General features: G+C 38.8%; 1 protein-coding gene across 2 annotated transcripts; it reads right to left on the bottom strand.

Annotated features, from left to right (window-relative positions):
- Positions 1-3,165: 3,165 nt before the first annotated feature.
- Positions 3,166-22,539, bottom strand: LOC122000230 (COP9 signalosome complex subunit 7-like). 2 transcript variants are annotated; one of them, XM_042554702.1, is made up of 9 exons: positions 22,345-22,539; positions 22,186-22,261; positions 21,366-21,454; positions 4,978-5,067; positions 4,723-4,767; positions 4,539-4,609; positions 4,051-4,183; positions 3,806-3,870; positions 3,166-3,430 (listed from the first exon to the last, which is right to left on the bottom strand). In XM_042554702.1, the coding sequence occupies exons 1-9, from the start codon at positions 22,504-22,506 to the stop codon at positions 3,406-3,408; spliced, it is 756 nt and encodes a 251-aa protein (XP_042410636.1). In that variant the 5' UTR covers positions 22,507-22,539; the 3' UTR covers positions 3,166-3,405. The 2 variants fall into 2 exon arrangements, with proteins under 2 accessions (XP_042410636.1, XP_042410637.1); XM_042554703.1 differs by having other exon boundaries at positions 4,539-4,603.
- Between the last annotated feature and the right edge of the window lie 504 nt (positions 22,540-23,043).

Genomic DNA, 23,043 nt, shown 5'->3' with positions numbered 1-23,043 from the left:
TATTTTTTAATTATTATATTTTTCATTTCGATTAATGTGATTTTTAATTATTATAATTTTACAAAATAGTCAGTGTAAACTAACCATTAGAAACTAGCCTTTACAAATTAGGCGTTGCAAACTAGGCGTTACAAATTAGTCGTTGCAAACTAACCGTTGCAAAATTAGTCATTGCAAACTAGCCATTGCAAACTAGCTGTTGCAAGCTAGTCGTTGCATGAGAAAAATAATATATATAGACACATTGTGTTACGAGATTTAAATTCGACTATCATATCATTTCTCAAACACATATATTAAAATGTGTTTCCTCCAAAAATGTCTCATTCTACAGGCAGCTCTAGATCAAGTTCCAGCTTGACAAGCGAAGATGTTATTGATTCTTCAACAACACCAACAACTTATGGAAGCATATCAGAGGAGGGACACACGCAGAAGAAGAAGGTTCGTCCAAAGAAATTGTGAAGTCGGACATGAGAGGCTCGTTAATGATTATTTCTCTATAAACCCGGTGTATTACGATGAAATATTTCGAAGACTATTTCGAATGCGAAGAAGAGTTATTTCTCCGCATAGTGAATGCATTAGAGAATCATTCAGCATTTTTTTCAACATAGGGACGATGCTATGCCAAGAAAAGGGTTGTCACCACTACAAAAATGCAACACCGTGATTCATCAACTGACTTACGGAGTCCCTGCCGACCATCTTGACGTGTACCTACGTATGGGTGAATCAACTACCATCAGGTGTCTTTTCAAGTTCTGCAAATACATGGTTGAAATATTTGGTGGTATGTACTTGAGAAGACCAAATACTGATGATGTTCAACGTCTTCTTCAAATGCATGATGAGAGATACGATTTCCCTGGCATATTACGCGGCCTTGATTATATGCACTGGAAATGGAAAAATTGTCCAGTTACTTGGAAAGGTCAATTAACTAGGGGGCATGAGTCACCAACAATCGTACTTGAAGCGATCGCGTCTCATGACTTGTGGATATGACATGTATTTTTTGGGGTTGCTGGTTCACGTAATGATATTAATATGTTATATAAATCTCCCATATTCAACAACGTCTTGCAAGGAATTACGCTGAAGATTAATTTCACGGTGAACGACACTGTATATACGAAGGGTTATTATCTAATAGATGAAATATATCCCGAGTGGACTATTTTCATTAAGACTTTTGCTTGCCCGAAGGATCCCAAGAGGAAGTTGTTTAAGGAAAGACAGGAGTATGTAAGAAAAGATATCGAACAGGCATTTGAGGTGCTCCAATCTCAATAGACGATTGTCAAAGGTCCAGCTCGTTATTGGTATAGGAACAAGTTAAAACAAATCATGTTAGCATGCATTATTTTGCATAACATGATTGTTGAGGATGAGGGAGGTCACGTGACAAATTGATACAACGATAAAGGTGACGAACCTGCACAACCTATTCATGGCTCAAACCGAGGATTTCAATATCTTCAGACAAATTCTGAACTACATGACACTCAAGTTCATCACCAACTTCGTGGCGACTTAGTTGAACATATTTGGGGGGTAATACCACAACAACCCAGAATTAATATTTCGTATGTTATTTTTAATTTTATCATAGTGTGGTTTATTCTAAGTTATTGTCGCATTTCAATTTCATAATTACATAGTACTTTTAAATAAATTTCGTTTTCCCAACTTTGTAATTTTAGCCGCTTATTTGTCATAAGGTGTGCTCGCGTCTTATGTCAAATCTTCTTCTGGTTTAACTGTTTCAAGTTCTTTTCAAGGAAAATACAACAGAAGAAATATTTAGACAAGGCGTGCCCATACCTTATTTAAATATTTCTTCTATTGTGGTATTTCTCACATACATCTATTTTATTTAATAAATATATTTTTTAAAAAAAATAATATTATTTTTTAAAAATAGTACAATTATTTTTTAAAAAGTAAAATTATTATTATTATTAATTTTAATATTTTAAAATATATTTATTTAATATGATATAATTTTATGTGATTTATAAATAATAAGTGTTAATGTTAAAATAAATATGAATGAAAAAAAATACGTTGTTACAATAAATATGTAGTAACGGAATCCATGTTTTTTGATAAGATAATGAGTGCTACAATGAATGTGAATTGTGGATGCCCTTGGACAAACTAAAGACGTTGTTTTTGTGCCCTAGGACACGACATAGTGGAAAGTGTAAGGTCGCATTAATTAAAAAATCACGATTCGAATCTCTGCTAAAAAGAACATTATGCCTACATGCAATTTCGACTTGGCACCATGTGTTGGACATGATAACTCTCCAGATTTATCTTAGTGGTCACCTTTAGAATTACTCAATTCAGAGAGTTAAATATACCTGAATTACTAAACAAAAAATCATCTCTAAATCAATGGGCCACCGAAGCACAAATATAGCACAAAACTCTTTTAGATGCAAAATTGACAGATAAAAAAAATAAGAACAGACACCTCTAAGTGTGGATCCCAAGAGTCGAGATTGTAATAGATTTTCTCTCCGTTGGATAACAGACCTGAGCAAGTCGGTCATCTAAATATTAGTCGGTCTTCTTGATAGTCGGTCATCTAGATAAATTAATCATCTTAGGATTAATCGATTCAAAAAATTAAATACTTAATGTCAATTAAAAAAAAATATTAGTGCTCTCGAGAGAAGAGGAGCCTTGACATAATGAAAAAATTATTACTTTATGAGCAAAAGATCATGAATTTAAATCCTAGAAACAACCTCTTATAAAAAACAAGATAAGACTATAAATCCTTCCCCGGGATCTCACATGAGAAGAGCTTTGTATATCAGGTTGTCTTTTTTTTTTTTTATTAGTGCCCTAGGGGCTCGGTGCTATGATAAGCAGTGGGGTAGTATGCAATGAGGAATTAATTCTCACGCAATACATATTAGCTAAGAAAGAGCCCAATCATATCTAAAGTACCAATGCATACCTCTTCATATCGAAGCACACTTAATAAATCTCACTTATCAATGTCGAACTATCTCACTTATTCCCTTATCTGTCCTTTTAACTAGTTACATGAGCCACAATGGGTCATGCAGAGTAGCAATTCATGTGAGGCAAGAAGTAACAACTATACATGAATTCAAGATTTGTGGGTACAAAAAGGACAGCTAGTTTTGTCATCCAAAACTAATTGATCTACTATCATTCCGAGTTCAAACAGAGAAAACTCTGTTATGGTTGTCTGTGTTTACAATTCGGTAAAATGATAGGTGTAATATGGACATGATCTTTTGTAGTACACTAATGTTGAGAGGTTATTCTGCTTTGAAATGCTGGCAATTTTAAGATGTGATCAACAAAATAGTTAGCTGACTAAATTGGAATTTAGACCAGGTGAGCAACCTTTTTGCTTTAAAGTTCCAGCCGCCGCCGTCTCCTGTAATGGAATTAGGAAAAATTCAGCCAATTTGAAGCTACAGATATATGAAATTTTCAGCAGATAAGCAAAACTTTGAATTAGGAGTTACGAAACAATCCATGAATGCATTATAGCTCACAACCACAGCGGTATAAGTGCTGGAAAAACCAAGAAGAAAATAGCAGGAAAAAATACAGATGGTGGACAGGTTAAATTGAACGATTCAAGAATGGAAATGGCTAAGACATAAGCCAAGAAAGTAGCTCAAATAGAAGAGGGCTTTAATATTAACAGATTACATACTCCATATGAAATAATAAAAGATAGCTATTTCTGTACCATGTTTCATTTCAAGCGTCAGTGTTTGTATCAACAGCTAGTAAAAATAAGTACCTTGACTTTCGTCCAATGCAGTCCTCATCCATTCCATCCCAAATTTCAGACCATCCATCATGGTCCTGTAAATCAAACTTGACAAACTTAAAGTGCTCCACCAGAAAAACAACCAACAAAATACAAAGCTCGGTATGTAATATGCTCATCTGAAATCACTTTTCTGAAAGCACTATTGCTTTGTGCATTTCCGAAACCCTTTTACTATCTACTATCTTTCAGTGTTTCTAAACTATCATACTCACCTTGAAAGCTTTCTCCACTTCTTCAATCTCATCATTGATTTCCTTCTTATGCTGATTGTTAATATCATTCATACACTCAACCCATTTGATTCCCTCTTCGATCAGATGTAGCAAACTACTGGATGTGCGAAACCTGCAGAATGCCTAATTGACGCAAGTGAACGAAGCAGGAATGAAAAAGCTTGGTCAAAGTTTGAACTATATCTGTCTCAAAGCAGGCTTTAGAAGAGGAAAAAACCAACTTAAGGACACCTACAACAGGGATGTTGAAGAACATCTAAAACAATCAACAATCTCCAGTAAGAAAGCATTAACCTAGCTAAGGTTTACATTTTCTGTTACGCAGAAACATTCAAGTAAACTATACCAGTTATTTTGATAATGCTGGTTAACTAAGCATGTATAACACTTCTAATATTTACACATCAAAATATCGATACTGGTTAATTGATAATGCTTTCATGACTTTTAAGAAAGGAGAACAATACCAGCTATTTGATGTTTCAATTGTGTTCTCTAGATGTTCAGCTGTAAGGTCCCTACCAGATGCAAACTGCACCTATACCAAAAATAATAATAAAAAAATGAAGAAAGAGCAAGGAAGGCATTTAACATGATATTATCTGAAACATGGAAGTATAGATAGATAGATAAGAATGTCCATCTTACAACCTTGAAACACCTGCGCAATTGATCAAGTTTTCCTCTAACAATACCCTTCAAGAACAACAAAACTAGTATAAGCGTGTGGCTCAATGTTAACATCTGATGTCACTAAGCAATCATGGTAAATCTGAAAAATACAGTGTATGAATATGTGAAGTTTCAGAGTCGCATTAAGCAGGAGTGAATATAAACAATAAACTTTTGGCTTGCTTCAATAATTCTAAATCTACGTTACTAAAAAATATTTTGTAAAAAATTTACTGTATGTATGCACTCCTGGATGAGGAAGTCCTCAAGTTCCTGAACATTTGAAACATCCAGTTCCTCCATGAGTTGATCATAAGGAAGTTCCTGATAATCAACCAAGGTTAATTGATACCAACCTAAGATAACAGCACACCAAAGAGATTAAGGATGTTATGCTCCGCCTGCCCCCTGCGTGCCGGCGCCCCCTCTTAGGCGAACAGCGAACCCACGTGGGGAGCAGGCGAAGCATAACCCCCCTCAAAGGATAAGATGACATCAAGTAGCCCAAAAAGAAGAATCACCAAATAACAAGTCAATTCATCAGAGCTTATAATTATTCAATCAAACTAACAAGTCGTCTGGGAAATTTTTCATAAAGTAGGATATAACAAAGAAATTATTAAGAGTACCTTCCGCTACCATACAAATGTGCAACTAACACCAGACAATTTGTGACAGAATATTATAAAATAGCAATTCTTATAGAACAAACTTTGGTCAAAACATCCAGTAAGTCCAAAAATATTAACGAGAAGAGACAAAATACAAATTATATTTCTTTATTTAGAACAGGTAAAGCTAAGTATAAATCCTAGTCATGAAGAGTCATCCCTGGGTTAAGGCCTTGCCTTGTTTCCTAGAGGGATGGCAAATTTGGAAAGAAAAAAATAACAAACATATAGGCATGTCAAAAGATAGGGATGAGAAATGATGTATGCTCAAGGGCTGAAGATAGGAGAGATCAGTTATCACTTCCGGAAGGTCCAATTACAAGACTACGGGCAAAGCATTTCAAGGAAGCACTAAATGGGCTAATCAAAAAACATTGGGAGGACCATGAGCAAGGAGAAACCAAGATAATCGCAACTGCTAGTCGTGGCCTAATCCACGTAATCGGGCACAACCATCCATGACTGGCCACGCTTAACGGAAGAATGCTAATAAGCATGCAAAGCATGGGAATTCGTTCATGCATGATAAATATTTTAGATTGTTTAAAGAAGCATGCAACTTGGGATTCTAATTGTGCATGCATTTATTTTGTTTTGGGTTTCTAGATAGCTTGCATGAGGCATGCAACATTGGGACTCTAATTGTGCATGTACTTATCTTGTATTTTCCTTGTTCACTCCCATTATATAAGGGAGGGACATCTTAGTATGAAGCAACTTAGTTTTTGGTGAGATTGTGTGCTCTCTTAGTTCTTGAAAGAACTTGCTGAACTTATCGAGTCTACTCTCGTGGCGTTCAACCCATCGAAACTTATCACGCCTAGGTGTGGCGTTTCTTTCCTTTGTAGGCTTGGTTCGTGCCAATTCTTGGTTACGGGTCAAGGCTCACACTCTTGTCGTTTAGTTCTTGGGGTTCTATCCACCTTTGTTTCGGGTTCCATCACTTTTATTGGTGGGGTTCGTATCATCTGGTATCAGAGCTTCGGTTCAAAGGCAAGTGCAAATCTATCTTTACTTGTTGTTCAGCCAAAAGCAAACAAAAAAAATCGTGGAAAAAAAAGAAAAAAAAGAGCGCAACGAAAAGACAAAAAAAAGAAGAAGAAGAAGAAAGCAAAAAAAAAAAAAAAACTGCTTGTGTGAATCGAAGTAAATTGTCTTCAACAATTCTTTTCTTGTTTTCCTTATTCTCAAACTTCTACTCTTTCATTTTCTCTTAAAATTCTGCCATCATAAGTTTCGGTGGTATCTTTTGAATTGCTACGTGATATTCTGATTTGTTCTAGAGTTTGATCAAGAACTGAGAGATATCATCAATTGAGAGCTACCACCCAAACGTGAGTTGAGTGCTTGTGAGGTTTTCTTTCATTTTGCAGCCATGTCCAACAACCAGGAGGATGGAGCAAATGAGGGGGCTAGGCCACTTCCGAACTTGCAATTACAAGCATTGATGGAGGAGATGCAGCAGATGATGAGGGAGAAATTAGAATCTATCCATGAGAGGTTGGATCGGGTGGAGGATGGGACACCAAGAAGACATCAACAAGACCGAATTACTAGACCACAACGAAGACATGCCCAAGGGATTGATGTCGAAGAAGATGAAGAGGTTATTGTGGAAGACTTTGATGAACAAAACTACAATCGGGGCAGGATTGGACATCGAGGAGATAGAAACGGAACTAGAAGAAATAATGATTTAGGAGGGATTAAGATGAAAATTCCAACCTTCCAAGGAAGAAATGACCCAGAAGCTTACTTGGAATGGGAAACTAAGATGGAAATGGTGTTTGACTGTCATGAATTCTCAGAGTTTAAAAAGGTGAAGTTAGCTGTCATTGAATTCACTGATTATGCTATTGTTTGGTGGGATCAAGTGGTGATGACTCGGAGAAGGAATAGAGAGCAACCTGTGTCTACTTGGGAGGAAATGAAAGTGCTCATGAGAAGGAGGTTTGTACCCAGCCATTATTATAGAAGCTTATATCAGCGGCTTCAATGGTTATCTCAAGGCTCCAAAAGTGTAGATGAATATTTCAAGGAGATGGAGTTGTCCATGATCCGAGCTAATATCGATGAATATCGGGAAGCTACCATGGCCAGGTTTTTACATGGTTTAAACCCAGAAATTGTTGATATTGTTGAATTACAGCATTATGTTGAGCTGTCAAACATGGTCCACCAAGCACAAAAAGTGGAAGAACAACTCAAGAGGAGAGGATTGGCTAGGAGGGGGCAACCAATGACTACTCATAGCACATGGCGGACAGCTCCAAGAAAGGAGGAACAACCTCAAAATTGTTGGGGTTGCAAGGTTGCAAACATAGTCCCACATTGAAAACACATGGAAAAGATCATGGGTTTATAAGAGAAAGATATCTCCATTGGCATGAGGCCTTTTGGGTAGAGCCCAAGAGCAAAACCATGAGGGCTTAGGCCCAAAGTGGACAATATCATGTCATTGTGGAGATATCTAAATTCTTTTCGATCCTACTGATTGGTATCGAGGCCGGATTGCGGAAGGTTTAACCGTGGCAAGAGCTATAGTGCAGTTGAACCATGTAGTCTGATATTGACCTCGAACAAAGAAAGTGGGGGCTCCTATGTTCGGATCAAGAGGACCAGACACCAGGCAGGAAGTTCTAGTTGCGGCTAGGCAAGGAAGTCCTAGTAGGTCGGGTGGACCGAGGGGCAGGAAGTCCTAGTTGCGGCTAGGCAAGAAAGTCCTAGTAGGTCGGGTAGACCGAGGGGCAGGAAGTCCTAATAGGTCGGGTAGACCGAGGGGCAGGAAGACCTGGTGGGTCGAGGATCGGACGTGGGAAGCTCATGGTCCTTTGTTTGAGGGGGGGATTGTTGGGGTTGCAAGGTTGTAAACATAGTCCCACATTGAAAACACATGGAAAAGATCATGGGTTTATAAGAGAAAGATATCTCCATTGGCATGAGGCCTTTTGGGTAGAGCCCAAGAGCAAAACCATGAGGGCTTAGGCCCAAAGTGGACAATATCATGTCATTGTGGAGATATCTAAATTCTTTTCGATCCTACAATTGGTACCAATTGTTGGTGCAACATCCCTTAGGTCAAGGTTGACCTGGTTGACCAAGCTTGAGTCTTGGTTTGGGTTTCGATGTTTGACAATGCAAGGTTGATTGAAGAAGAGTCAAGTAGGTCAAAGATGACGTTAGGTGGTGGAAGTCTAGTGAGTGAAGCTAGGCGGGAGGAAAATCACGGTGAGTGAAGCCGGTGAAAGACCTAGTGAGTGAAGCTAGGCGATTGGGAAGTCCTAGTGAGTGAAGCTAGGCGATTGGGAAAGTCACGTGAGTGAAGCGAGTGAGAGGAATCAAATGGGTCGAGGTTGACAAGACATTTGGTGAGAGTCCAAGTAGGTCAAAGGTTGATGGGATACTTGGCACGAGAAAGAAAAGTCAGTAGGTCGGAGGACCGACGGATACTTAGAAGAGAAAAGTCAGTGGGTGAAGGATTGACGGACACTTGGTGAGAGAGTCTAGCTGGTCAGGGTGACCGGATGCTAGGTCTTATGCACCAACAAGTCGTGGTTGACTAGATGTTGGTTTAGGGGCTTTAGACTTGGTTTTGGACAAAACCAAGGTTGGGATGATCCAGGTTTGGATTGATCCGTGGATTGATCCAGCAGGTTTGGATTGATCGGTGGATCGATCCAGCAGATCTGGATCGATCCGTGGATCGATCGAAGATCCGGATCGATCCGCCGATCGATCGGGAGTCTCAGAGACCCTCTGGATCGATCCGTGGATCGATCGGAGGTCCCAATCGATCGGTGGATCGATTGGGACGCTGCGCGATAAGCTGGATCGATCCGTGGATCGATCGGATTTTCCGAGCAGAGGCGCTCCGGATCGATCCGTGGATCGATCCAAGCCTCCCGATCGATCGGGGAACCCATCGATTGGGATCGACCGTTAGCGTCGTTTATAGGCTGGCGTCGATTCCTTGATGAACTTCACCGATTGATTTCAGATTCATCACGGCTCCTCCCGGACCTCTCTAAGCTCCTCACCGCCGGTTCTTGAAGGTTCTTGGAGGTTCATCCAAGTCAAGAGGCGAGTTGCAACGAGAAGAAGAAGAAGCTAGGGTTTTACTACATCTCTTGTAAGCTTTGCTTATTCTTTACTACCCTTTCTTCTACTTGTATTGAGAGTCTTGTAGGGCTTCTCCGCCTGTGGTTACCGAAAAGGAGTGTTTATTAGTGGAGGTGTGTGTGTGTGCGTGGATCCTTGGACTAGTCACCTCTTGTGAGGTGGATGCAGTAAAATCCTATTGTTAGCATTGTTGTAGTTTGTTTCTTTGTATTCCGCTGCGCATCTTTGAAGAAACAAGCGGCGAAACACGAGCACATGAGCTATTCACCCCCTCTAGCTACTTTTCGGTCCTAACAAGTGGTATCGGAGCCGCTCTTCACGGAATCATCGCCGGAAGGGTCAAGCATAACAAGAAGAGCTAGAGGGTGAAGAGTTGAAGCAAAGTTGTCAGTCAAAGAAATTCAAAAGCTCAACTTCATGGAATTCGAGATGGGCTCGGATTCGACAAGGTGGCTCCACCATACACTTCCAGAGCTTGATTCTTGGAAATCAAGAATCGAAAATTTTCTTATGATGGAGATAGAGCGATGGTTTGCTCTTATGGAAGGCTTCGAAGTCAAACTCAAAGGGCAATGTTCTCAAGAGAAGCAAGTGGAGCCAAGAGCAAATCCAAAGGTGCGAGGCCAGATGACAAAGTGACCAAGCTTTTGGTCAATTTATTGCCAAGCACCATTTTCTGAAATTGGAGAATTTAAGATCTGAAGGAATTGTGGAACAAATTGACAAAGCTCCATGAGATCCCCTTCACTATACAGATTAAGAAAAATCCAAGAGGGCGACTCATTGGAGCAAGATCAAGAGGACTCCGAGGTTGAGAGATGCTCGACCTCCGAAGATGAAGTCCAAGAAGCCTCGTCTTGAGGAAAGCAATGAAGAGAACAAGGAGAGCGTACTCCTTGTTCCGTGAAAAATGAAGATGAGGAAGCCTCCACCTCTAGGATTGAGGGGAGAGATCTTCTTGACCGGAGCAAGAAGAGGGCCTCCACATCCGGGTCAAGTGAAGAAGAAGATGGTGCCACCTCCAAAATTCAAGAAATATCAAATGGAGGAGCAAGTGCCATCCCTACACAAGAAGGTATAAATGTTTCAATTAAAATAAAAATCATATAATATGTTTTGAGTGTAGGGAAGTGGGCATTACAAGAGCAAGTGTCCCAACTTGGCCAAGAAGAAGGGTCAAGTGACACAAATGGGCAAGGAGAAGCCCAAGGAGACCACCCCCGGGACAAAGAAGAGCAAGGAGCACATTGTGTGCTTCTTGTGTCAACAAAAAGGGCATTACCGAAGTCAATGCCCCAAGGGGAAGAAGATGGTCAAGACTCAAGGAGGCACTAGTCAAGGGGGAGCCTCCAAGGTAAAGAAGAAGGTAACATTTATTGAGCCTACCCCTTTACGTTATGGTGAAAAGCATGATAGTTCAAATTTTTATCATTTTAATGCTATTTACCATAAGAATAGAGAGCATGGTAAAATTAAGGAAAATAATGTAGCTTACCATGCTAAAACTACCACACCTAGGATTAGGAAGGTAGATAAAAATCTAGGCAATCACACTAAGGACCTTAGCTACAAGCCTAGAAATAAAAATGCTCATAAATTTAATGGAAAACCAAAAACTAAGGACTTAGTGATAGAAAATCAAGTCTTGAGGTCAAGGCTTGATAAAATGGAAAAGACCCTAAAAAGGATGGAAAATATCCTAAAAGGGCAAAATGAGCATAGCCTAGGTCTAGGAGCACAAAGGTCATCTAATGGCCATAGGGGTTTGGGATACAAACCAAAGGCTAAGAAGGATGTAATCTCTTACCATAGGGTTCCATATAGTTATGGAACCAACCCTAAGTCTAGAGGTCAAGTCGAGGATACAAGGGAAGATATCCCTAGAAGTATCTTTGTAACCAAGGACTAAGACTTAAGAAGTCTAAGAAAGTCACTAACAAGGTCACAAGGGAGGCTATCCTAGAGTTGACCTAGAAAATGTGACCAAGGCTTAAGAAGCCCAACAAGGTCACTAGGAAGGTATCTAGGGAAGTTATCCCTATTGAATATCTAGAGCATCCAAGGAGCACCAATAGGTGTTGGGTTCCTAGGAGCATTTTCTCTACCCCATAAATGGGTTAGAGAGTGTCAACTCTAAGTAGAAGGGTAGTTAACCCAATGAAGAAATTGACACTCGAGGAGCATTCAAGGTTTTGTTAACCTTTGAAAATGAAATTGAATTATTATTTACTCCTTGAAAGAGTAAAATGTGCCTAATGGTGAAAAATTGATTTTATCTTAAAATGGCATAAATTGGGAAAACCTAGAGAAATACCAAGTTGGGATTTTGGATTCTCTTAGAAATTTAAGGCAATCCGGGCCTTGATTTATGTGATTATTCTTGAGGAAAAATGGAATATGCCAACATTTGAGGATATGCTTAATTTTTAAGTGGCATAAACAAATCAAGAGAAATAGAAATGTCAATTTAGGTTTTGGCATTTCTTTGAAGCATTTAGGGCAATCTAGGTTTAACACTTTAAGTTAAAACAAGTTATATATTTTGGGTTAGCTAAGTGGTTAAGGATACTTAGATAGGTAATCTAAGTATATTTTATTTATGCTAAACCTTGCCATGATTATTTGCCCATCATATGTCATGACATCATGTCTATTTTTACATTTATGTTTTATTATTAAAAATCCAAAAATACCATGTCATGACATTCATACATCAAGTAGTTATAGGATATTTTCTTTTGAAAATTATTTCATCTTGATGTATGCCATAACATAATCATGCATTAAGTTTAAATTCCTTGAAATTAAGGACAAATGGCATTTAACATCACTTATTAACAAGTGACATCCTAGGTGGATGTTTAATATCTTTAAAATGCCTAGATAGATATGCATGATCCCTAGAATAGGGTAAAACCAAAATCTCACATCTCACAAGGACTATAAGGTGACTTGTATGTGTTTAAGTGCACATTAGATACAAGTGAGATGTTAGGAAGATGAACAAAACTCAAGATGTTGATTTAGTGCATTCTTCTGAGTTTTAGGTTCATCAAAACACATAGTTATGTGTTTTCCCATCACTGGGAAAGCTAATGTACAAGTCATATGCATTAAGCCCAAGGAACGTGGTGGGATATTGGTTTTGAAAATGTTTTTAAAATGATTTTGGAAAACCTTGGTGAAGGCTATCTTTTGATAGTAATCACCATTGAATAGTTAGACACAAACTTGAAGAAAACACTAAAGTTTTTGCAAGTTCTCAAGTTTGTGTCAATCTTTGAAAAATATGATGTATTTTCATAGAAAACTATTTTTCCATGATAAATTATACCCTAAATAATGTCTACACGAAATTTCATGATTTTTGGATTTTTGTAGAATTTTCTAGGGGTTTCTGAAGTTGGCTGAATTTTAAATTCAGCAACTATCAGAGCTCCGATTGATCCATGGATCGATTGGAGTGTCTGAATCGATCAGTGGATCGATTCAGAAGGCAATTCTAGCGAGCAGAAGCTCGCTGGATCGATCAGCCGATCGATCCAAGAATACTGAATCGATCGGTGGATCGATTCAGCAGGGTTCAATCGATTGGAACCCAACTCCAATCGATCGAAGATGCTGATTTTGGCTGGGAAAGCTTATTTTCAGCATTTTGAACCTATTTTAGTCTAGGTAACCATTCCAAACCCCTGAAAATACATTTGTATACATAAAAAGGGTGTTTTCGTGTGGAAAACAAGGAAGGATTGGTTAAGGAAGGCTAAGTTGAAGTTTCGGTTGAGGTTTGTTTCAAATTTTGAATATTTGAACCTCAAAACTTCTAAAATTGGGTTTCCTAAAGTTTTGGGGATTCCAAGTCATTGTTGGTGCAATGACAGAAGTTACCACCATGTCTTTAGGGGGAGGGACTCTTTAAAGACATGAAAATTATTTTTCATGAACCTTGGAAGGTGGTCAACCTTCCGTTAAGAATATGCTCAAGGTTGAGCGTTTGAACTTTAATGGGGAGTGGATATCCTCATTGTTCAAGTGGCTTCAAGTGGATAATGCTCAAGGATGGGCATTTGCCTACATTGGGGGAGAATGTAGGGTTAAGGTTAATGAAGGGTATGGGACCTTCATTATCGTGTTGATCACAACGAGTGAAGTTGTGAACAACGATGAGCAACTCTTCAGGGGGAGAGTTTTCAACAAGTGAATTTGTTGATATGTGCCCAAAATGGGGCATGGTTTGATGTGTGCCAATAGGGGGAGAATGAAAGGGAGTAAGTTAGGCTTTCATTACCTAGAGGGAGTTTGCCCTCTTAGGGGGAGAATGAAGGGCTTAACTTATGTATTCATTACCTAGTGGCATGAAGAAGGTTTAGGCTATGGGATTAGCCTAACTTACATGTGGTATTGTAAGTGATAGTGTTGGTATTGTCAAACATCAAAAAGGGGGAGATTGTTGGTGCAACATCCCTTAGGTCAAGGTTGACCTGGTTGACCAAGCTTGAGTCTTGGTTTGGGTTTCGATGTTTGACAATGCAAGGTTGATTGAAGAAGAGTCAAGTAGGTCGAGGATGACCGGATACTTGGTAGGAAGTCCTAGTGAGTGAAGCTAGGCGGGAGGAAAATCTGGTGAGTGAAGCCAGTGAAAGACCTAGTGAGTGAAGCTAGGCGATTGGGAAGTCCTAGTGGTGAAGCTGGCGATTGGGAAAGTCCCGTGAGTGAAGCCGAGAGGAATCCAAATGGGTCGAGGTTGACGGACATTTGGTGAGAGTCAAGTAGGTCGAAAGGATTGACGGATACTTGCACGAGAAAGAAAAGTCAAGTAGGTCGGAGGACCGGATACTAGCAAGAAGAGAAAAGTCCGTGGGTCAAAGGTTGACCGGACACTTGGTGAGAGAGTCCTAGCTGGTCAGGGTGACCGGATGCTAGGTCTTATGTACCAACAAGTCGTGGTTGACTAGATGTTGGTTTAGGGGCTTTAGACTTGGTTTTGGACAAAAATCAAGGTTTGGATTGATCCGTGGATTGATCCGGATTGATCCGGATTGATCCGATCGTGGATTGATCCGGCGAGTTCGATTGATCCGTGGATCGATCCGAAGATCTGGATCGATCCGCCGATCGATCCGGTGAGTCACCGCGGCCTCTGGATCGATCCGTGGATCGATCAGAGGTCCCAATCGATTGGGACGCTGCTGCTTCGCGCGATAGCGCTGGATCGATCCGTGGATCGATCCGGCATTTCGAGCACGGCGCTCTGGATCGATCCGTGGATCGATCCAAAGCCTCCCCAATCGATTGGGAGCAATCCAATCGATTGGGATTCGACCGTTGGCGTCGTTTATAGCTGTTGGCGTGCGATTCCTTCAGTAGAACTTCACCGATTCATTCCAGAATCATCACAGCTCCTCCCCAGCACTCTCTAAGCTCCTCACCGCCAGTTCTTGAAGGTTCTTGGAGGTTCATCCAAGTCAAGAGGCGAGTTGCAACGAGAAGAAGAAGAAGCTAGGGGTTTTACTACATCTCTTGTAAGCTTTTGCTTATTCTTTACTACCCTTTCTTCTACTTGTATTGAGAGTCTTGTAGGGCTTCTCCGCCTTCGGTAGTTACCGAAAAGGAGTGTTTATTAGTGGAGGTGTGTGTGTGTGTGCGTGGATCCTTGGACTAGTCACCTCTTGTGAGGTGGATACCAAGTAAAATCCTATTGTTAGCATTGTTGTAGTTTGTTTCTTTGTATTCCGCTGCGCATCACTTTGAAGAAACAAGCAACGAAGCACGACGAGCACACGCGAAGCTACCCCTCTAGCTACTTTTCGGTCCTAACAAAAATAAGCCAAAGTTTGAACCCTTTAAGAAGCCCAAACCTACACCATCTACTACTCAAGGTAATCGCAAGCCCATTTCCTCCAAAACTCGTGATATCAAGTGTTTTAAATGTCAAGGGCATGGTCATATAGCTAGTCAATGTGTGAACAAAAGGGTGATGGTAATAAACGCTCAAGGTGAACTTGAGTCGAAAGATGAGGATGAAATAGTTGAAGAAGTGCCACAAAAAGAGGACAATGATGATGAACAACATGCTGTTATCGGAGACTTATTGGTGGCCCGACGAGTTCTAAATCTACAAGCTAAGGAGGAAGAAGGTAATCAAAGGGAGAATTTGTTTCATACCCGTTGCTTTGTCAATAACAAGGTTTGCAGTGTTATTATTGATGGGGGGAGTTGCACCAATGTGGCAAGTACTGATTTGGTGGAGAAATTATCACTACCAACTCAAAAACATTCACGACCTTATCGACTGCAGTGGCTAAACGATTGTGGAGAAATCAAGGTAACAAAACAAGTCTTGGTAGGCTGGTAGCAATCTTCATTGGTAAATATGAAGATGAGCTGTTGTGTGACGTGGTTCCCATGCATGCATGCCATCTATTGTTGGGAAGACCTTGGCAATTCGATCGAAAGGTAACACGTGATGGCCTCACAAATAAGTATAGTTTTACTTTGAAAGGGCAACCTATTATTCTTGTACCGTTGACTCCAAGACAAGTTATGGAGGACCAGTTGAGACTACAAAAAGCAAATGAAAAGAAGAAAGAAAAAGAAATTGAGAGAAAAAAAATTGAGAAAAAAGAAGAAGAGGGAAAGAAAAATGAGAGGAAAGAGACAAAAGGAGTGGCCAAGGAAAAAAAAAGGAGAGAGAAAGAAAAATATTTTTTATGCAAAAAAAGTGAGATTAAGCGAGCTTTGTTTTCAAATCAGCTGCCCCTTATCCTTTTGTATAAGGAGGCACTCTTGAGCACTAACGACCTTAACAATTCTTTGCCTAGTGTTATTGTTTCTCTCTTACAAGAATTCAAGGAGGTCTTTCTTGAAGAGGTTCCGCATGATTTACCTCCCATTAGAGGAATTGAGCACCAAATTGACTTCATACCTGGTGCCTCCATTCCGAATCGACTTGCCTATAGAAGCAATTCGGAGGAAGCAAAGGAACTTCAGAGGCAAGTTAATGAATTATTAGAAAAGGGGTATGTTCGAGAAAGCATGAGTCCTTGCGCCGTGCCTGTGTTACTAGTTCCCAAGAAGGACGGAACATAGAGGATGTGTGTGGATTGTCGAGCCATCAACAACATCACGGTAAAGTATCGCCATCCAATTCCTAGGATTGATGATATACTTGATGAATTGCATGGTTCTTGTGTGTTCACAAAAATTGATCTTAGGAGTGGATATCATTAGATTAGGATGAAGGAAGGTGATGAATGGAAAACTGGTTTTAAAACTAAGCATGGCTTATATGAATGGTTAGTAATGCCTTTTGGCTTAACTAATGCTCCTAGCACTTTTATGCGTTTGATGAACCATGTTTTACGTGCTTTCTTAGGGAAATTTGTAGTTGTGTATTTTGATGATATTTTGATTTTTAGCAGAAGCTTAGAAGAGCATGTTACACATTTAAGGTGAGTTTTGAGTGTGCTAAAAGAAGAAAAGCTTTTTGCTAACCTCGATAAATGCACCTTTTGTACGGAGAAAGTTGTGTTTCTTGGTTTTGTTGTTAGTACTAAAGGCGTTGAGATGGATGAGGAAAAGGTGAAAGCAATCCAAGAGTGGCCAACACCGACAACAATTAGCCAAGTGAGGAGTTTCCATGGTTTGGCCAGCTTCTATCGACGGTTTGTTCGTGATTTTAGCAATATTGCAGCTCCTCTTACTAAAGTCATCAAGAAAAATGAGTCATTCAAGTGGGGAGAGGAGCAAGAGAGGGCCTTCAACACTTTGAAAGAAAAGCTAAGTTCTGCTCCTTTACTAATCCTACCAGATTTTTCTAAAACATTTGAAATCGAATGTGATGCTTCTGGTGTTGGTATAGGTGTTGTGCTTATGCAGGAAATGAGACCCATTGCTTATTTCAGTGAGAAGTTGAGTGGAGCCACTCTCAACTATCCCACATATGACAAGGAAATGTATGCATTGGTGAGAGCATTGGAGACATGACAACATTACCTATGGCCAAAAGAATTCGTGATTCACACAAATCATCAATCTCTAAAGCATTTGAAGAGTCAACATAAGTTGAACTGACGCCATGCTAAATGGGTAGAATTCATTGAGACATTTCCTTATGTGATCAAATACAAGCAAGGAAAGGAGAACGTAGTTGCTGATGCACTATCTCGAAGGTATGCTTTACTGTCCACTTTAGATACGAAGTTACTTGGATTTGAATATATCAAGGATTTATATACTAACGATACTGATTTTTTTGAGGTGTTCAAAGCATGCGATAAGGTTGCATTTGGTAAGTTTTACAGGCATGATGGGTTTTTATTTCGTGAAAATAGATTGTGTGTGACTATGTGTTCGTTACGTGAATTATTCACTAGGGAAGCCCATAGTGGTGGATTGATGGGTCATTTTGGCGTTACTAAGACTTTAGGGGTTTTACAGGATCATTTCTTTTGGCCTCATATGAAACGCGACGTGGAAAGAATTTGTGAGAAGTGTATCACTTGCAAACAAGCTAAATCTAAATTGAAACCCCATGGCTTGTATACTCCTTTGCCTATACCTAGTGAACCTTGGACTGATATTTCAATGGACTTTGTTTTGGGATTACCCCGGACCAAGAGAGGGAGAGATTCAATTTTTGTTGTGGTAGACAGATTCTCTAAAATGGCGCATTTCATTCCATGTCATAAAACCGATGATGCATCGCATATAGCTGAATTGTTCTTTAAAGAGGTTATTAGGTTGCATGGCATGCCTAGGACCATTGTCTCTGATAGAGATGCAAAATTTTTGAGTTATTTTTGGAAGACTTTGTGGGAAATTAGGAACTAAATTGTTGTTCTCTACTACTTGTCACCCCAAATGATGGGCAAATTGAAGTGGTCAATCGAACCTTGTCCTTTTTACTTCGTGCGGTCATTAACAAGAATTTGAGAATATGGGAAGATTGTCTACCTCATGTTGAATTTGCTTACAATAGGAGCATACATTCTGCGACTAAATTTTCTCCATTTGAAATTATTTATGGTTTCAATCCCTTGTCACCATTAGATTTGATTCCTTTAGCTGTAAGTGAGCATATAAACTTAGATGGTAAGCAGAAGGCCGAATTCGTAAAGAAGATTCATGAACAAGCGCGACTGAATATTGAGAAAAGAACTCAGCAATACATGCAACAAGCTAACAAGGGGCGCAAGAAAATTGTGTTTGAACCAGGAGAATGGGTTTGGTTACACCTCCGAAAGGAGCGATTTCCGGACAAACGTCGTTCTAAACTTCTACCTCGAGGGGATGGCCCATTTCAAGTATTAGAGCGCATCAATGATAATGCCTACAAACTTGAACTACCAGGTGAGTATGGCGTACATTCTACTTTTAATGTTGCTGACTTATCCCCGCTTGATGCAGGTGATGATTTGAGGACAAATCCTTTTCAAGAAGGGGAGAATGATGTATGCTCAAGGGCTGAAGATAGGAGAGATCAGTTATCACTTTCGGAAGGCCCAATTACAAGACTACGGGCAAAGCGTTTCAAGGAAGCACTAAATGGGCTAATCAAAAAACATTGGGAGGACTATGAGCAAGGAGAAACCAAGATAATCGCAACTGCTAGTCGTGGCCTAATCCACGTAATCGGGCACAACCATCCATGACTGGCCGCGCTTAACGGAAGAACGCTAATAAGCATGCAAAGCATGGGAATTCGTTCATGCATGAAGACTTAAGTATTTTAGATTGTTTAATGAAGCATGCAACTTGGGACTCTAATTGTGCATGCATTTATTTTGTTTTGGGTTTCTAGATAGTTTGCATGAGGCATGCAACATTGGGACTCTAATTGTGCATGTACTTATCTTGTATTTTCCTTGTTCACTCCCATTATATAAGGGAGGGACATCTTAGTATGAAGCAACTTAGTTTTTGGTGAGATTGTGTGCTCTCTTAGTTCTTGAAAGAACTTGCTGAACTTATCGAGTCTACTCTCGTGGCGTTCAACCCATCGAAACTTATCACCCCTAGGTGTGGCGTTTCTTTCCTTCGTAGGCTTGGTTCGTGCCAATTCTTGGTTACGGGTCAAGGCTCACACTCTTGTCGTTTAGTTCTTGGGGTTCTATCCACCTTTGTTTCGGGTTCCATCACATTTATTGGTGGGGTTCGTATCAAGAAAGAAATTGTTCTGAGTTTTTTCTTGGAGGAATTTATATGGAGAGGATGAACAATTTTTATACTCAACTTTTAATTAATGTTCTATCTAGTTTTGAGTTGATAACCGCACAAATTCATCCCTTCAAATATCCATCTTTCTCTTTATTCGTTCAAGGAAACAATGGAAAGGTATTCATTCATCAACTCATCCCTTGCTCATAATTCACGCATCGACTTATCAATTGAATGAAACAGATCTAAATCTGCATCAGAATATGTTATGTCTTGTTCGCAAATTTCATAAGGAGAGGAAAATCAGCTAAGGGAACACAGTAATTAGCTAAAACATACACTTATTTATATAATAAGGCAGACTTTGACATTCACTCAAACAATCAGTTATTCATCATTGCTCACTCAAAATAGTATTTATAACTAAGGTAGAGTTCTAGTAGTAGTTCCTTATCAGAGCAAGCAAAAGGAGAAGAAGATTACATTTACTTACGCCGAATATGTCTACATGCGGTCACTTACAACTTCAGTCATTAATGACTACTGACATCAAGGAGAGTTTACTGCTTGAATCTACTTAATATGATCAATTAAATTTAATCATGACAAAAAATTAATCAAATCAAAAGGAAACAATCTTTTGATTAAAATAGATGCAATAGGTGTAAAGGAATAATTGTCAGATGATCTAGATCAAGAAGTAATAAGCATTGTATTTTAGATTGCTAAGTTTTGTTAACTTGAATATTAGGCACGTTCTTTCAATTATTATTTGTGCCAAACATAAACTATTTCAATTTGATTGATCTCCTTATCACTAATCAACTTATTTTCTAACTAAAATGCATTAGTATTGAAAATGATCACATGTACATCCTCACATGTGGGCACAGAACTTATATGCATGATGTGGTCACCCTACAAGTAGCCATATTCAGTTGCATATATCTGTTAAAACCTTGGCCACCTATAACTTTAGGTCCATAGTCCATCCTAACACACGTGTAATGAAGTTGCCTTCCTAAATATAAACTTTGTCTGCCAACAAGTGATGATATGTCTAGTCCCACTTTGCCAAGTATAACAAATACTGACCATCCAACAAGCAAAGAAGTATGCATGCAAGAAAACACCTCTGTAAAATTGCTAGGTAAAGTGTGTCCCAATAGAACAGTGATATGTGGAATAATGATTCTCTATCAAAAGCTAACACATTTACACAATCTGAATGCATAGCCCAGGTCATCCAGAAAAACAAAAAAGGCAATTTCTGAATCATTTGGAACAAAAAAATTAAAGAAAAGTACAATAAGCATATTTAATTTATCCTTTTACATTATATTGCCCCTTAGTTCACCAAATGAAATACTCTATACTCCTTTGGCATGTGTGTATATACTACATATAACATGTAAAATTCAACACATATATGTATAGACAGGAGCGAATAATCAACTAGGGTTTATCAATCAATATATACCTAGAGTAATTGCAGAAGAGAGTGATATTGACAGTATAGTGAAGAAACAATACATAAATAACAATACAACCATCACAATGTGAAATTTTTGATCCCTAAACCAGCTTTTAAGGTTTTAAAACAAGTATAATAAGTTCATACAATTGTAGTGAAAGTACAGACTACTAAACGGTAAATCACATACTCATATATACCTTTTCATTTTCAATGAGTGCTAATACACTAATCTGCTTCAGCTTACGAACTTGATCAGGCAACAGAACTGGAAGGCTATGAGCATGACCTAAAATGGGAGTAGATATTGCTAACTTAGAAAGGAATTGAAACGAATTATGCAAAAATAATTTGTATGATCACCATCAGCATTTCTTATTGCTTAGGACGAATGAAAACTAGCAGAATTATTCAAGAACCTATCAAACTTCAGAAAGGAAGCATTGTTTACTGTAAAAGATATCAAGTGTTACATAACATTGCTAAAGAACCAATAAGCTAAAAACAAGCACCAATTATGGATCTCACTTGGATAAGAATGTGAGAAGAAGCATGGTTGGTATAAGTTGGTTGACAGCTGAAAAAAGATTCTAATTTTTATTAATATGATAAAAGAGAACTTTATTATGTTGTCAGTTATAGTGAGAAAAGAAATTAATGTGCAAATAATCAAAGCCATACATGTTTGCCAAGATTGTATACATTTTTAACAATGCTATCATTGAAAAGATAAGCACAGAACTAATATGTCCAAGGCAACTTCACCTTTCATTCAACAGCATGCTATCAGATATACACAAATAGAATGATTTAACTTTTCCACTGTCTTTCTCCCAAAATAAGAAGAAGAAGAAGAAGAAGAAGAAGAAAAAAGAAATCAGATTTATGAATCTTAAACATTTTGGAGCAAATCAACTATGTCCATCAAATGCGCACTCATACACAGAAAATAACTAAGTCGCTGAGAAGAATCTCAGAAATCAGAAGCTACAACAAACTTGGGAAAAAAGGAACGCTTACGTTGGTAAATTTTCCATGTGCCGCAGGCAAACAAAAGAAGCACATCCAAATACGACGAATACTGCGATGCCAGAAGCTGAAGTAGGGAATAGAAGCAGTATGAAGGTTATGATTAGCGAACATGAAAGGAACAGAGGAGGCGGCGGCCGGCAAGGGAACCTTCGAGAGGTTGGGGATGGCGAGGATCTCGGCGAAGGCGAAAAGAGAGGGATGGGAGGTAGCCTCGAGGACAAGATTGGCGACGGATTCAGCTGCGCTGAGCTCCGCCGCTTGCCTCACGAAGCGATCGATGAACGCCGACTGCCTCCGTTCGATGTCCATAGTCGCTTTCCCCAGCGAGCGCGCGAGGGCGAAGACGAGTGGTGGGTTTATTAGGGATTTTATCAGACAATTTTCTTCAAAATATAGGCGCAATTTTTTGAAACATATTAGCACAGCATAACCGACGAGACTCCAAATATTATGACAAATACAAGATGACCCTCACAAATTAAAGTTCTGATTTAATTTTCTCCCAAGAAAGAAATCAATTAGAAAAAATTTGTAAAAAGAATAATATGAAAATTGTATTTTTCATTCAATCGCTTTTGTAAATGAAAGGAGAGAGAGATATAGTTAAATTTTTATTGTTGAAAATATAAAAAACATAAATAAATTTTTAAAGGTTAAATTTAAATTTAAGCTAGAAAATTTTGAAAAAAAAATGAAATTTTATTTTCTTCTTACTTCCTATCAAAAAAAAAAAACGATTACTAAGAAAATTGCGACTTTTATACAATCCATTGTAATTCTGGAAGATAAATGAATTGGATTGATATTTAATTTAATAAAATTTATTTATGTTGATGCAATTGTAAA

The sequence above is a fragment of the Zingiber officinale genome, chromosome 7A (genome assembly GCF_018446385.1).
Source record: "Zingiber officinale cultivar Zhangliang chromosome 7A, Zo_v1.1, whole genome shotgun sequence".
Taxonomy (NCBI): Eukaryota; Viridiplantae; Streptophyta; class Magnoliopsida; order Zingiberales; family Zingiberaceae; genus Zingiber; species Zingiber officinale.
Note: the sequence above shows the minus strand (reverse complement) of the source record. Positions and strands in the feature narration are given on the sequence as shown.

Coding starts and splice junctions, on each gene's coding strand:
- LOC122000230 (XM_042554702.1), bottom strand. CDS start 22,506: ATGGACATCGAACGGAGGCAGTCGGCGTTCATCGATCGCTTCGTGAGG. Junction 21,455..22,185: donor CACATGGAAAATTTACCAAC/GTAAGCGTTCCT, acceptor CTCCCATTTTAG/GTCATGCTCATAGCCTTCCA. Junction 4,184..4,538: donor ATTGAAACATCAAATAGCTG/GTATTGTTCTCC, acceptor GGCATTCTGCAG/GTTTCGCACATCCAGTAGTT.